The sequence below is a fragment of the Rutidosis leptorrhynchoides genome, chromosome 7 (genome assembly GCF_046630445.1).
Source record: "Rutidosis leptorrhynchoides isolate AG116_Rl617_1_P2 chromosome 7, CSIRO_AGI_Rlap_v1, whole genome shotgun sequence".
Classification (NCBI taxonomy): domain Eukaryota; kingdom Viridiplantae; phylum Streptophyta; class Magnoliopsida; order Asterales; family Asteraceae; genus Rutidosis; species Rutidosis leptorrhynchoides.
The window spans coordinates 309,132,638-309,147,808 of NC_092339.1; the positions used below are offsets into that span (position 1 = coordinate 309,132,638).

A 15,171-nucleotide genomic window follows, 5' to 3' on the forward strand; every position below is an offset into this window, starting at 1 on the left:
ACTGATGCAGTTTGATAAGTTCCAAAAAACCATTGTATTCGGATGGCTCCATTTTGATATGTGCCAAAATATTTGCAGTTTTTATAAGGACATTGAATAAACAGTATGACAATAACATTAGAAATCAAGTGTTCAGTAATGATCAAAATAACATAACTACTCAAGTACATAAAATCGATTAAACAGTTGCTACACATATAAATAAAAGTATTAATGCACGTATAACATTCATGATGAATGCTAAAACAATTCACAGTTAAACAGTTGCAACATTATATAAAAAATTGAAAAGCATAAAACAATTTGCAATCAAATAGTAGTAGTATAACATTCATCTCAAAACAGTTGCAGTAGTACATAAATCGATTAAACAATTCGCAATCGAATATTAATGAAACAGTTGCATAAAAATTTGAAAAGAGCGCCTTACAATATAATTGATCCAAAGTAGGTGTATTCAAGCATGCATATGTCGTATAGTGTATGTCGGAACGTCGATGGGTTAATCCGCATTGGATTAGGGTTTGTTTAATAAGGTTATACGTGAATATGAAGACTAGTCGAATATGTACGAGGAGTCGATAACTACCATACGTGTTGGGTGTTGGTTTAGGTAATTTGGTTTATAAATTTTTTATGTCAAATTGACCAAACTACCCTCGTATATTTCAAACTAACGGAGCTGAGTTAACAGATGTTATAGTTGGGGATCAAAATGAAACAAAATTAAAACTTTAAGCGTTGGCATGAGGAAAAAAAGTTTAGGGTCCAGGATGAAACAAAATGTAAACTTTAGGGACCTTTGGCGTAATTAAGTCAAGATTAAATAAAAGTTGATCTAATCACATTCTAGTCTCTCCACTCCACTCCCATCACAGGTTAGTATCTTTCTTTTATTTCTCTCATTCATAAAATTTCAAGATTCTCAATAATTTCAATTTCAATTTTCAGGTCATCAATCAAATGGAATTAGACCCAAAATTACTGAATGTAGCAACACTCCTGGTCGCAACACTAATCGCCGCCAAAATCATCGTCACATTTCTAATCCCTAGATCTCGTAAACGTCTCCCGCCGGCCGTCAAAGCATGGCCGGTTTTTGGCGGTTTAATCCGGTTCTTAAAAGGACCAATTATAATGCTGAAACAAGAATACCCAAAACTGGGAAGTGTATTTACACTCAATCTTTTGAATAAAAATATAACCTTTTTGATTGGTCCAGAAGTTTCGGCTCATTTCTTTAAAGCATCTGAATCGGATCTGAGTCAGCAAGAGGTTTATCAGTTTAATGTTCCGACGTTTGGACCGGGCGTTGTGTTCGATGTGGATTATTCAGTCAGACAGGAACAATTTAGGTTTTTTACTGAAGCATTAAGAGTTAATAAACTTAAAGCTTATGTAGATCATATGGTCTTTGAAGCTGAGGTATTACTACTAGTACTATATACTTTTATTTCTTTTTTACATTTTTTATTTATATACGAGTATGTTTTATTAATAATTTATTATCATATATGTAGTTATAGTTATAGTTAATAGTTTATTGTTACTATGGTCTTCAGTTGTGGATAATTAGCTTACTTATCATTGTGTTTTTGTATGTTGAAACTTATTATAATTAGTGGATTATCTTACTTCTAGAATGACAACCTCAAATGCTATTAAATTTATTACATCTAATTAGGTGATTATGATGTGGATAAAAAAATTAGGTGATTATGATGTGAATATAAAAATATTTATGTTTACATCTAATTAGGTGAATATAATATGTTGAATGTGTGTTTACATCAATTACGTGATTATGATGTGGTTATAAAAATTATAAACTGTTAAACATATGAGGTTTTCTAGTTCAGGCTACCAGGGAAGGGGAGTCTTAGATGTACACGGTCTAACCAGGTTATACCGTGAGTCCTTGACCGTTTTTACCTTTTTCTCTTGTCACCCAAGATGTGCTACTAGTGAGGTTTGAACAAGAGGACCCTAACGCTCAGGGATGATCTTAGTTAGTAACCCGCGGGGTCGTGTGACACCGCTAGTTCGAATTTTTTATACAACCACTAATTTCAACTATAGGACCCTATATGCTTGTGGGATTTATGGTTTTTGGGAGGTAAACGACCACTAAAACACCCTTCAAATATAATTAGCTTTGAAAAAAAGTTTCGGTACCCAATAAGTTGTCATCCTAGATTCGCCACCGCAAAAACTAGTCATGTTATTATTATATAATAATTATACATCTTTGAATTTGATTATCTGTTTTATGTGGTGTTTGGGATTATGCTTATTTAGTGCTCTTACCTGCTTACAAAAATTAAGTTTCAACCTACTTAAGAAAGCGTTCCTATCTTTAGTTTTAAAAAGTGTTTGAATTGCATACTTATCTCAAGTGTAAAAATAAACAATAAATGGATATGCACTTAAATAAGCAAAAGCAAATTGAAAATAGATATTTAACTAACATGAACCAATGGTATCTTTATATAATTCTTCCTTACATCATTTTGTGAATGGGATTTGCAGGAATATTTCTCCAAATGGGGTGAAAGTGGTGAAGTGGATCTAAAATATGAACTTGAAAGGCTTATCATCCTAACTGCAAGCAGATGTTTATTAGGTGAAGAAGTTCGTAACAAACTTTTTGATGACGTGTCAGCTCTTTTTCATGATCTCGATAATGGCATGCTACCGATCAGTGTCATCTTCCCGTACCTCCCGATCCCCGCCCATCGCCGCCGCGACGAAGCCCGCAAGAAACTCGCCCACATCTTCTCAACCATCATAAAATCCCGTAAACAAAGCGGCAAATCAGAAAACGACATGTTGCAGTGCTTTATCGATTCCAAATACAAAAATGGCCGCCCCACTACTGAATCAGAGGTGACCGGACTTCTCATTGCCGCCCTGTTCGCTGGCCAACACACTAGCTCGATTACGTCAACGTGGACCGGAGCGTACCTACTTTGCAACGAGAAATACATGAAGTTGGTAACCGAGGAGCAAAAGAACATCATGAAAGAACATGGGGACAAGATCGATCATGATGTTTTGTCCGAAATGAATGTGTTGTACAGATGTATAAAAGAAGCTTTACGACTTCACCCACCGCTAATCATGTTGTTACGAAGCTCACATAGTGATTTCACAGTGACTACAAAAGAAGGGAAGGATTACGACATTCCTAAAGGCCACATCATCGCCACGTCACCAGCATTTGCCAACCGACTGCCACATGTGTTTAAGGATCCCGACACGTATGATCCTGATAGATTTAGTCCGGGTAGAGAAGAAGACAAGGTGGCAGGTGCGTTTTCGTATGTTTCTTTTGGTGGTGGTAGACACGGTTGTTTAGGTGAACCATTTGCGTATTTGCAAATTAAAGCTATTTGGAGTCATTTGTTGAGAAACTTTGAGTTGGAACTGGTTTCTCCGTTTCCAGAGACGGATTGGAATGCGATGGTGGTTGGTGTTAAAGGGAAGGTTATGGTGCGTTACAAGCGAAAAGTACTAACCTAAAAATGTAGTCCGACGCTAAGGGTATTTATGTCTTTTCATTGATTCATGTATCTTTTGATGTTTGAAGTTTTGGTTGCCTTGTATTTGCTTCATTTCTTGATAGTAGGATCTGGTGTTAGTTGGAATGTTAGTTAAGCTTGGTTAATGATGACTTGTTTTATAATGTATGCCTTTTTCATAATGGATTATGCATGTAACATGAAATGCAGTTATGTTTTGAGTAATTCAACATAATAAAACAAGATTTCATGTAAATTTGACTATGATCATGTGATTTTTTATAGATCAACATAGGAATACTGAAATATTCAAGAACTCGAGGCAATATTTTGGTATACCAACATATGATTTTATGTTACAGAAATTGCTAACGTTTTACTACAAGTCCATGGACAAAATTCCACGAAAAGGTAAAAAGTTGCAGTCTTTTTAACGTACGGAGTAATACAACGCTTGTAGTACAAAAGATCAAAATGGGTATGTTCGTGTGTTCAAAACGAGTATTGCTTGCGTTCAGTTGGATATAATGTTTAAGAGCTCGATGTCAAACAAAAGGGTTTTATCGATCAATCCTTGGTTCTTCAGCACAAAATCCAGTGCTCTTTGACCCTGTTAAATTATTACTGTTAATACACTATTACGAATTGAGACTATTACGTTACACAAAAGGCATCATAAAAGTGAAGGTACCGAAAATGTAGTTGGTTTTGGGCCACTTTTGTTGTAGTCATTTTCTGGATATCCAAGATCAGGTGGCACGATGATCCTGAACAAAATGGTCAAAACAACCAAAGAATTATTTTCCGCACAGATTGTTATTATAAGAGTGTATAACACATGAAATAAAGCCCGAAATATATCAGCAGGCGTTATCCATATCACCTTCGGATGCCGCCCAACGACATGCCTGCAACAGCTTCCTCAAAAGCCGGTATCACCTGACATTAGAACCATGGACTATTAATACAACTTCAAAATGCATGAGCACATCCAAATACTCTTTTTATATCAATTCAGTAAAGTTGGTTATTTAGTAACCCTGAAACACACTACTTCGCTAAAACGGAGAAAAGGGAACTATACCTCGTGAGAACCTAAGCGAAATCTGTAGAAGGATTTGTCATCACCCTGCGAAGTTGTAATACAATTAATGCAAGTCGAAAAGTGAGCAAAATTTGTATAAATCTTGACAATGACAAGTATTATAATGATAACATACCTCAAATGAACCGCCTTTAGTCTTGTTCCTAGCCTCAAATATACGCCCATAATATCCAATTGTGTAACCGTCCCAATCAACCTAAACGCACTCAACATCAGATCTTTCTTCCTATAGTTATTTTACTATTATTTATCTTACTAAACGCACTCAACTTGTAAGTTTGTTGATATGTCAAGATGGTTTATGTAAAAACATTGGGGACGTACAAAACGATAGGCATACCACTACAGTGTCTCCAGCCTTCGGTATTGGGCCGCTCCCTGGTCTTAAGTCCTGCATTTTTTGAATTTCAAGATTATAGATTAAAACATATAATTAGAGGTTTATAGTATAAATAAGCTCAAGTAAGAAAAACAAATAACCTTATATTGGAGTCCAGAGCTTGTCTCTTCATAATCAGGGTACTTCATCTTAGATTTTCCATAATCCTTTCCCTTTAAAGCCGGCACTGCGTTATGTAAACTTAAACTCATTTCGTACACACGATACAAAAGTTATAATCATTAGTGAATATTTCTCAATTATTTGCTAGTTCTTCAATACGAGTGCCGTCGATTTCAGTGCACATTCGTTAAGAAATTTAGAATGGTAGTGCATACTCAAGTTAGAAAACTTGGGTCCAACGATAATATGGGTAAACGGATAAGGTTTTCTTTGTTCAGGCTACCAAATATTTTTTACTCAGTTGTACGCTATCTATCCGGATATTTACTGTTTCGGACCCTTTTCCCTATCAACCTCTTCATATTTATTACCAAAGTGTTGGCAGATAGTTGGCAGAACTTTGCTTCATATTATAGTATTTAAAATAAACCCAAATATTCTAACTATAAAGCAGTACTACGATGGGGTAAAGTGCATTTATGTCCCAGAATTTGATTCATTAATCCGATGAGACCTACAACAGGTGTTATAATCATCAACATTACACAATTTACGCCACTGCGTTTAGGAAGTAAATATGTGGTAACAGAACAATCAGAATCAGCTACAGCATAACGTGCTGCAAAATTGTGCCCGGATTCTGCTATTTAAAGTTGTAAATTCAAATAATCAGATGCTTGAGTGTTGGCAAACTCTAAATATCTAGAAATTTGTAGAGTAATGAGTCGAAATAATTAGGTAATTTGAATTACTTCTATTGCTTACTTGCAGCTATCAATAAACTGCTTATAAAAGAATTTGATACTCATTAAAATCATAATCATTTTACTTAAAACATACACTAGAAACTGAAATTGAATGACTTTGAAAACACAATAATCAGATAATCAATTTCAAAACGCAATGTCAAACACCCTCTCGAAAACACAATCTAGCATAATTTTGTTCCAAATATTAAAAAACCAAAATGAAGATAACATATTATCACTTCAAAATAAGGCAGAAGAAGATTACTGTCAGCAAATTTAGATGCCATTGCAACTCCATCTCCTAAAGGACTTCCCATTGACACTGCTAATAATCCCACAGATGACACCAACCATTTTCTTCGATCAATATTACACGATTTTATATCATCCGATGAACCATTTTCATCTGCATTAATCACTTAAGAATACAAGTTAAATAGAAGACCATTATTACACGATTTTATATCATCCGATGAACCCTTTTCATCTGCATTAATCACTTAAGAAAACAAGTTAAATAGAAGACCATTTGACAACCTTAATTGCACAATACACAAAAACCATAATAGGATTTCTCGGAGTGTCGTTAACGTGCATAAAAGTGTTGTACGTAGCAGTTATATATTGACTTTAAAATGACGATTAATAATTTGTGTATGCACGTTAACCACAAAAAATCCTAATTCCTAATAATAAAAATAATTTACCAACCAGATAAAGAAGATGATACAGTTGGGTATGATTTAATATGGTTGTGCCCCCATTGCTGTAAAATCAAAAGATGCACATACTTTAGGTTTTATGAATATGAACATTTACAAAAATAAAGAAATAGTTATATAATTTAGGGGTACCCATGAAAAAGATTGAAGCTTGGGGGTGAATATTGATGGAAGTGATCCTGCAGCTGCAACACCAAACACCATTTATTAGAAAAAGACCAACAGTTTTCCCCTACACAAGGCTGTCAAGATTAAGAAGGAAGGATAACGGCCTTACCTTCATTTGCAGAAAAGCAGGAATTTTGTTGAAATTACCATTATACCCATCACTCCTACCATACATTTGTCAAAGGGGTCATATAAAGCCACATGATTGACCAGTTAACCATGGGTTACTGTTTTTTTAGGGGTAGGGGCCGATAAAAATTAGATTAGGTTGCTAATCTAATTTTTTTTATACTAACTCTAAAGTCTTAATGGTCCGAGTAAACAAAATTTGACTTGAAATTCGGTCACATATAATTTGGTTTAGGAATCTAAGATATCTACTTAAATTATACTACGTACATGTATACAAAAATATTACTGTAATAACTTATTTTATTTTTTTATATTGTATAAATTGAATTCGGTTTGATACTCGGCTTTCGGTTAATCACGTTCAGAATTTTCAAAACCGAACCAAAAAATCAAATTCAGATTCGGTTTCGGTTTTTCTGCGATCAAAGTCCATAAAAAAACTCGGTTTGGTTTTTCTCGGTTTGATTTCGATTCGGTATTCTGTTTAAACGGTTTCAAATCAAATATTAAACACCCCTAGACAGAGGCGAGGTTAGGACTTACGGATAAGGGTGACATTTCTCGAAAAGTAAATATTAATATAAAAATTAAGGGATGTTAGAATTTATAATTAGGGAATATGTGATGTTTGGCCATTAATTTATGATTTTAATATACTATAATAGACATTTGTGAAAAGTGATTGATTCACATGTTGATTTGTCGCGTATAATTGCCCATGGTTCATGGTTTGATTGTTGAATTTTCTGCTCCTATTTCATCTAATGATTGTTGTTCAAATGTTGTAATTTCTGGGCAGAAATTAGGACTGGACTATGCTCTAGATAATGGAGGTTTTTCAACACTTACTAAATCTTTAGAGTTAAATGAAGACAACATTACTTTTGCGGAAAGATTGACTCGTTTGAAGAAGGAGAAAAAAAGGAAGGAGGAATTGAAGGCAAGTCAAGAGGTTGAAACGAATAAAGATAGGCCTTTGCGGATATTGATTGGTCGTAGTGGAAGAAATTATTGCGATTGTGAGGACCCCTCGTGCGAAAGTTATTGCAAATTATGGTACGTTTTGAATAGTAACGTCCCAAGAGATCAACTTGGAGGCGTGAACTTGCGATCGAGGAGAAATGTCGCTTCTACTTCGGGCTCTTATAAGCTCATTAATCACGATGAAGACTTGGACTACGGGGAAGCTATTCAAAACTTGTTTATGGGTGGAAAGATTGACAAGAAGGACGGTTTTGCAGAGTCGGGTAAAAGCGGTTCTTCGGGTTTGGTAGAAAAATAATGACCGATGACGCTTTCGTGGCATTTGATGCTATGATGACGTGTATGGCCGAGAGCGAACCGGTTTCGGTTAACCTAATTAGTTCTATTGACACTTGTGAAGAGTTAAGGGTGTCAAAGTATCCACATATATCCCTTGTCTTCATCACTGTTAATGGGTTATGCAGTTCAACAAGATACAACCTTTAATGCTAGCCAAAGGCTTTTATTAAATTTCTGTTTGGGACATGATGCATTTTGGCAATGAATTTGTGATTTTGATGAACGGAGTCAACTGTAACAAAATCTCTTAAACAAATAGTAGTTGTATGTGTTTTTGTTACGGAGTACGGAGTATCCATCTATATAGTCATATAAAGCTTTAAAACGATGATGTCATCATTAAGCTAATTATCCTTTAATTTTCATAATAATGATGTAATAATTATATATTAATTTAATTAAAAATATAAAAATAATTCGAAATCTTTTATAAAAGGAAATAATAATATCTCCTAAATTGTAATTTTAATTTTTTTCAAAAAAATTAAAAGGCATTTATTATTACTAATAATAATTAATTATAAATACTCAAGTTTGAGCGAACTTTATTATTATTATTATTATTTATTTTAATATAATAATTATAATTATAATTATTATATTATTAATATTCAAATATGGATTATTTTTACGAAATTAATTACGTTACATATGTTTGAGAAAATACATGTCTCTATATATTTGTAAAAACAACGACAAGTTTCTTAATCAAACGGGTCATTAAAATAAATGATTTTGGCATTTACATTCACTTAATACCTAAAACATGTCATTAAATTATTTCGTTTAAACAAACCCGCGATTTCACGGATTATTTCACTAGTTTAATATAAAGTGGTAATAAAGTAATAAACTGAATACGATAAGCTGTATAAGAAGTTTATTATGCAAAATAACCATATTTGTAAAGGGAAAATACGGTAAAAATCCTCCTAAATGTTTTTTTTATTTTTTTATTTTTATTTTTTTTTTATTTTGAATTTTGAATTTTGAACTTGGATAGGGTAGATATGTAAACCTACCCTTCAAAGTTAATTTTCTGATAATTTAACACACTAATAAGAGAATATAGAACCGTATTAGTTTTTCAAAAGCTTTCAAAGTCCAAACAACCCTAAATGGCAAAAAAATTTTATTTTTTATTTTGGTAAAATAACGATAACATTAAACGGATCCGAAGATCAACAAGTAGAACCGATACAAAAGGAAACCAAACAAAGTCAAACAAGCGACAAAAAACGTAACCAAAAGCAAACGGTACCACCAACAAGGTGGAAAACACACTTTGCTCGGTAACAGATAATGTCAAACACGCCAACATAGGAATCCTACCTACCGAATGCACTAAACAAAGAATATAAAAATTAGCAACGGTTGATAGAACGCCAACAGCCACTAAAACAAGACAAAATAACAAAATCACCGGCAACCGACCGAAAAGCCAACGGAAACTAGCCGGAGAAAACCGGCCCCTTCAAAAACGATCGCACCTCGACCATACCACAAAGCAAGAGAACGTCACCAAGTAGGAGGGCAAAGAAGCAACATGAAAGAACACCCGGTAGCGAATTTCGGCCAAAAAGTGGCCGGCCGAAAAAATAAAACACCGGTGACCACCGAACCATCGCTGCATGAAACGAAATCCACACCAAAAAGTCCGCATCCCAAAACCCAAAAAAACAGAGTTCAAACATGAACTCGTCGCCTGTACTTTTGAGCAAAAGAACGAGAACAAGATTCCGACAATTATACACATACTCCGGCGATGGACAACTACCACAGCAAAGCACCTGCACCCAGATCCGAAGAGGTCAAGTTTCACAAGAGCCTAGGCTGCCGAGAGAACGTCGGCAAGACCACCCGCTACCGGAAAAACAAACTCCGAACAAAAACTAGATCGGATACAATACCGAGGAAAGGCCACAAAAACGAAAGAAACCGAGTGTCAACGTGAAACCCAACCATACAAACGACCACCGTCACGAGAACAGCAACAAGGTGGTCGTTGACGGCCGGAGAACACGTCGACAAGCCGGAGCAGGGGATGAGAAGAGGGAGCTCCGAACCACCGGTGAGATGCCGATGGTTGGAGAGAGGAGAAACTCTAGTGCAACAAACCGGCAAGGACTCTTTGATGTTGATAATATAAGGGAATTAATGGAGGAAAACAGAGGTTTCCTAAATGGCTAAATGATTGACAATTAAGTTAAAAATTAATTTTGAAAAGAAAAAAAAATAGAAAATGAATGAAAACAAACTTCAAGAAGTCAAGAACTACCAAACAACCAAGGACAGATAAGGGAAACCAATATAAAAGCCTAAACCACTGATCACTTTTCACTACTAAACTTAAAACTTTCCACTACACAATCATATTTCATTCTTTACAAATCAACCCACTTTACAGAGCACTGCCACAACAAGCCCAATCTCTTTTGGTATTTTTGAAATTTGTCGACATAAATCGACGTACATTTGCGTCCATTGTCCTACCAACATTACTATGGTCGATAAATGCTAGCAGGGCTTTATCCAACATGGTTGAGACCTAAATGAAAGAAAATATCACAAAATTTGGGTGTTTCACTTGGGTCGATATGGGTGAATACGCGGAGTTTGTGTTAGTCTCAATGTTTTATTTAGTTTGGTTCAATAGCGTTTTGTTAACATTGTTGCAAGGCTGTGTTTCAATGTTGATCTTGCATGTCAAACATTATAAAGTTAGATACTGATGAAATGACACTTGGAAGTTGGATCAAGATTAAAGAATCGCATGATGTTACATGTTACTAGTATTTCAGTATATATGACTTCCAAAACGCAAACTAAAACTAAGTATAAATTATTCCCAACAAATAAACCACCTGATGCTGCCTTATTTGGAACTCAGCATGCAGCACAAACAAAATTCTAATGCATAAACAAAATGAAAATTGTAACAAAACAAACATCGCCCGGTCTATGTCTCAACCAATCAGCAACTTATTGTCAGCCAAGAAGCTATAAGTGGGCACCTCGAGATTATAAGGAGCCGGACCCTTCCGAATTCTTCCTGATATGTCGTAGTGTGACCCATGACAAGGGCAAAACCAACCGCCAAAGTCACCTGCATTCGGTAACGGGATGCAACCCAAATGAGTGCATACCCCAATAACAATGAGCCACTCTGGGTCTTTAACCCTCACCGCATCCTCCTGTGGGTCCCGAAGTGAGTTTACATCAACACTGTTAGCTAAGTTGATGTCATCATCGGTTCTACATCTGATAAAAACTGGCTTCCCACGCCACTTTACGGTTACTGTGGTCCCTGGCTCGATATTTGAGAGGTCTACTTCTAAGGAAGCAAGGGCAAGAACGTCTTTACTTGCAGACATGCTTAGAACAAACTTTAGTACTAAAATACGGATTAATGATGCGTAAACGAAGCGGCCGCCGGTTAGTACAAAGTAGGCGAATGCACGCTTGCTTGGGTCGCCAGGTGGATACCGCTCGTGGTTGTGCTCATCGTATGTAATTTTGGATGTAGGGTTGTTAATTGCAGCAATGGTAGCAGGGACTTCAAGACCTAGGTCATGAGTTGGGCTAATTGAGCCAGTAGAGAGACCTGCGACATCACAAAAAAAAGTTAGTGGCATTGGTCTTAGGGTGTGTTTGATTACCTGTTAAATGGATGGTTCAACGTTGAATGATGAACCATTCAACATTCAGCACGTTTGTTTCTGACCTCTAAACAACATACGGTGCTAAATAGTTCATTATTTAGTGTTGAACCATTCAGAGTGAACCATTCAGAGTTAAAATACTATCTTAACCATTAAACACCAAAATGTTATGTAATCTTCTACTTAAATTGTATCACGAACACTTAATAAACAACTATAATGGATTTTATTCACGCAAATTCCTAATAAGGTAGTGTTCCATCATTCACATTGTTCATTAATGATTATCAAACGATTATTATCATTTAGAACCAACTTCATTCGGATCCTATAAACTATTCAGATTATCAACCATTAAGTGCTTAATCATTCAGTTTATCGAACGCACCCATAGTATTTCTGTAACATCCCGCGTTTTTCCGTTAAATTTATTTTTAACACTATCTTTTTTTTAATAATATCTTTCGTTATTTAAATTCCTAGTTTTCCGTTGACTAGCATTCATAATATTCCCGTTATTTAATTATAGCATCACTCGTTTACTCGAGCGTTTTTAAAATATTCGTTTGGCGAATTCACGCACCCGCTTTGAAACTTGAGGGACCGAGGTTGCCAAGTGGGCAAACTAGTTGACTAGGTCAACTAGTCAACCCACCTCATCCACCCATTCATTTCCACCCACCTTCTCATCTCTTTCTCCTCTTTCTCTCTTCATACTTCCATTTTTGGAACTTAAACAACCAACTCACAAAATCATCATCTAAAACCGAATCAAGAAGCAAACATCAAAACAAATTACATTTTCATGATCCTCTCTTCATCCTCTACATTTTGGTACCAATTTTATCTCGTTTGGGTAACTTTCTAAAAACTCTAAATCTCTCTAAATTCGTTTTATATACTTGAAATGGTGTTAGTTAGTGTCTATGGCTCGTGTATAACATGAATATATGATTTGTTTGCTCGATTTGTTGTTTTAGGTAACTAGTTTGAACATTTGAAATGGGTTTGCTTAATCTTGCATTTTGGATGAGTTAATATTGTTAAATTGTTAAAGTTCATGTTTTAATTGTGTTACTAGTATCACTAGCTTCGTTTTGATGCATAGGTTGATTTAGAAAACTTCAAAAACATGATTATTAATTTTTGTGAATTTTGATTAAGGTTTGATAGACTTAAAACGAACTTTTTGATGCTTGAATGCCATGAAATGTAAATTGTAAGTGTATAGTTGTAATGTATGTTTCATTACCTTCAAAACGGCATATCATATGTGTGAATCGGATTCCCGAAACTTAAAATGCATTTGATGAAATTGAAACTTTGAAAATAAACCTTTAATGATCACTTGACGAGATTTCGATTATTGTAATTGATATTTTTTTTGCTTGGTGAAAAGTAGTTAGTTGTATTCCTTGTCAAAAGAGCTTTCCAACGATATAAGATACGAGTTCTAAGTGTTAGCGGTTTGTGATTTATGCTTGAAAGAGTTTTGATTTGAGACTTGGACATTTGAGACTGACCAGGTACCAGCACACGTTAAATGCCGCGGCGCGGCAGTCTTGGGTCGCGGCGCGACCTAAGGCGTGTCTAGGTTCTGACCTACTTGTCAATTATACGAAAAATGTGTGGCACGCTATGGACCTCAGATTCACATGAAACTTATTCCAACATGCTTATATATGAATAATTAGCACAGAAAAATAGTTCGGGACCCGACCCGAACGTGTTGACTTTTTGTTGACCTTGACCGACCAAAGTTTGACTTTTTGTCAAACTTAACCAAACGTTTACGCAATCGTTCTAATCTTCTTTTATACATGATTCTTGCATGAAACTTGACAACGTGATTCACATGCTATACTATTCGAGTCGTAACGAGCCATAGGACTAATTGAACACATTTCACCCGACCTTGTGTCGTAACCGGTTAATTGATACAACTTACTTGTTTAGGTCAAGGCTAAGCAACTTTCATGCACACGTTTACTTTGTGAAGTACTTTTATACTCGTGCACTCGAGGTGAGATCATAGTCCCATCTTTCAAATAACTTTTATGCTTTAAACTATGGGATGAGAAACATATACGTATCATGCTATTACACTTTGAACACAAGTACGAAAACGAACATTCCACGTACGGGTTTGAACAAAAAGCCTCAATTCAATTATCATTAGTTACACTTGCAGGGTGTAAACGTGAACTTATATTATGTGATCACATGGGCTTGACGAGCTTCATTCGGACGGTTCGCTACCATTAGCGGATGAAATATATTTTTGGGTCTAGTGTATGTTCTAACACTACGCAAAGGGTGCAAAACAGTTAAGTTTGATAATTGGGTGCCCGGGATACAAACAACAACTTTGGAATGCAAATGATTTTGATAATCATCTTATACTAAATCTTGTGGTTCAAATACAACGTTTACTAAAACACCTATGATTTCACCAACGTTTTTCGTTGACAGTTTTCTATATGTTTCTCTGGTTCATACTTGGCTATTTGATACATGCTTCCGCGTACACTCATACTTGCTTGGGGTCAAGCATACATACATATATACGCTAGTGATAGCACCTTTGGATTTAAACATAATGTTTGCATACTTACGCTATTTATAGCAACCGTGATTTTAAACTAATTATGTCGCAAGTTATTTCATTTATACTTTATACCTTTGTAAACTTAAACTTGTTGTCAAACAGTTTTGTAAACTAAACTTTGTAAGTCTTATACGTTTCAAATGAATGCGACATAATTTTGGTCAAACGCGTCTCATATAGGGACTATGACCACGCAACGGGACCTAAGTTAGCGGCGCCGTCAATGACGATTTTGTCGAGTCGCCACAGATGGTATCAGATCGTTGGTTGTAGGGATCTAGGACGTGCATTAGTGTGTCTAGCAGAGTCGTTAGGACGCATTAGTGAATCTAGACTACAACCGGATAGCTAGCCATTGCATTCTGACATACATTTGCTATAGATAGCACTTACTTGACTACTTGTGCATTATACTTGAATCATTCTTAGGCAAACTTCTTGATGGTACCAAGCTTTCATCTTACGAATTCGTATTCTGCCACTTTCTGGTAACACACGTAAATTCAAGATTCATACGCGTAAGGATGACGACGACTTCATTAGTCACACTTGTTCGGGAACTCTGTATTCCAGATCGTTATTCGCCACCGTTTCAACTTACTATCGGTGTCACACCGGTGTTCCTTACTATCTACCACTTCTTGTTACTACTATCACTACTCCAGGTGAGTATCGTCAT

At 35.5% G+C, this 15,171-nt stretch overlaps 3 protein-coding genes across 4 annotated transcripts in view; 1 reads left to right on the top strand and 2 right to left on the bottom strand.

Annotated features, from left to right (window-relative positions):
* Window positions 1-920: 920 nt before the first annotated feature.
* On the top strand, window positions 921-3,689 carry LOC139858789 (obtusifoliol 14-alpha demethylase-like). Its single transcript, XM_071847627.1, has 2 exons — window positions 921-1,425; window positions 2,530-3,689. Exons 1-2 carry the CDS (start codon window positions 964-966, stop codon window positions 3,520-3,522), a joined length of 1,455 nt encoding a protein of 484 aa, XP_071703728.1. The 5' UTR covers window positions 921-963; the 3' UTR covers window positions 3,523-3,689.
* Window positions 3,690-3,827: 138 nt separating this feature from the next.
* LOC139858790 (peptidyl-prolyl cis-trans isomerase FKBP19, chloroplastic) lies at window positions 3,828-6,835 on the bottom strand. 2 transcript variants are annotated; one of them, XM_071847629.1, is made up of 10 exons: window positions 6,732-6,835; window positions 6,589-6,643; window positions 6,143-6,283; window positions 5,107-5,192; window positions 4,967-5,017; window positions 4,742-4,822; window positions 4,606-4,650; window positions 4,405-4,460; window positions 4,213-4,288; window positions 3,828-4,131 (listed from the first exon to the last, which is right to left on the bottom strand). In XM_071847629.1, the coding sequence occupies exons 1-10, from the start codon at window positions 6,801-6,803 to the stop codon at window positions 4,036-4,038; spliced, it is 759 nt and encodes a 252-aa protein (XP_071703730.1). In that variant the 5' UTR covers window positions 6,804-6,835; the 3' UTR covers window positions 3,828-4,035. The 2 variants fall into 2 exon arrangements, with proteins under 2 accessions (XP_071703730.1, XP_071703729.1); XM_071847628.1 differs by having other exon boundaries at window positions 6,143-6,295.
* Window positions 6,836-10,996: 4,161 nt separating this feature from the next.
* The window catches only part of LOC139858414 (cytochrome b-c1 complex subunit Rieske-4, mitochondrial-like), a 53,087-nt gene continuing 48,912 nt past the window's right edge, over window positions 10,997-15,171 (bottom strand). Inside the window, exon 3 of the mRNA XM_071847266.1 lies at window positions 10,997-11,835. Coding sequence (XP_071703367.1) covers window positions 11,189-11,835 — 647 coding nt within the window. The 3' untranslated portion in view covers window positions 10,997-11,188. The remainder of the gene's footprint in view (window positions 11,836-15,171) is intronic.

Coding starts and splice junctions, on each gene's coding strand:
- LOC139858789 (XM_071847627.1), top strand. CDS start 964: ATGGAATTAGACCCAAAATTACTGAATGTAGCAACACTCCTGGTCGCA. Junction 1,426..2,529: donor ATATGGTCTTTGAAGCTGAG/GTATTACTACTA, acceptor TGGGATTTGCAG/GAATATTTCTCCAAATGGGG.
- LOC139858790 (XM_071847628.1), bottom strand. CDS start 6,803: ATGGTGTTTGGTGTTGCAGCTGCAGGATCACTTCCATCAATATTCACC. Junction 6,644..6,731: donor AGCTTCAATCTTTTTCATGG/GTACCCCTAAAT, acceptor TTGATTTTACAG/CAATGGGGGCACAACCATAT. Junction 5,193..6,142: donor GGCATCTAAATTTGCTGACA/GTAATCTTCTTC, acceptor TACATAACGCAG/TGCCGGCTTTAAAGGGAAAG.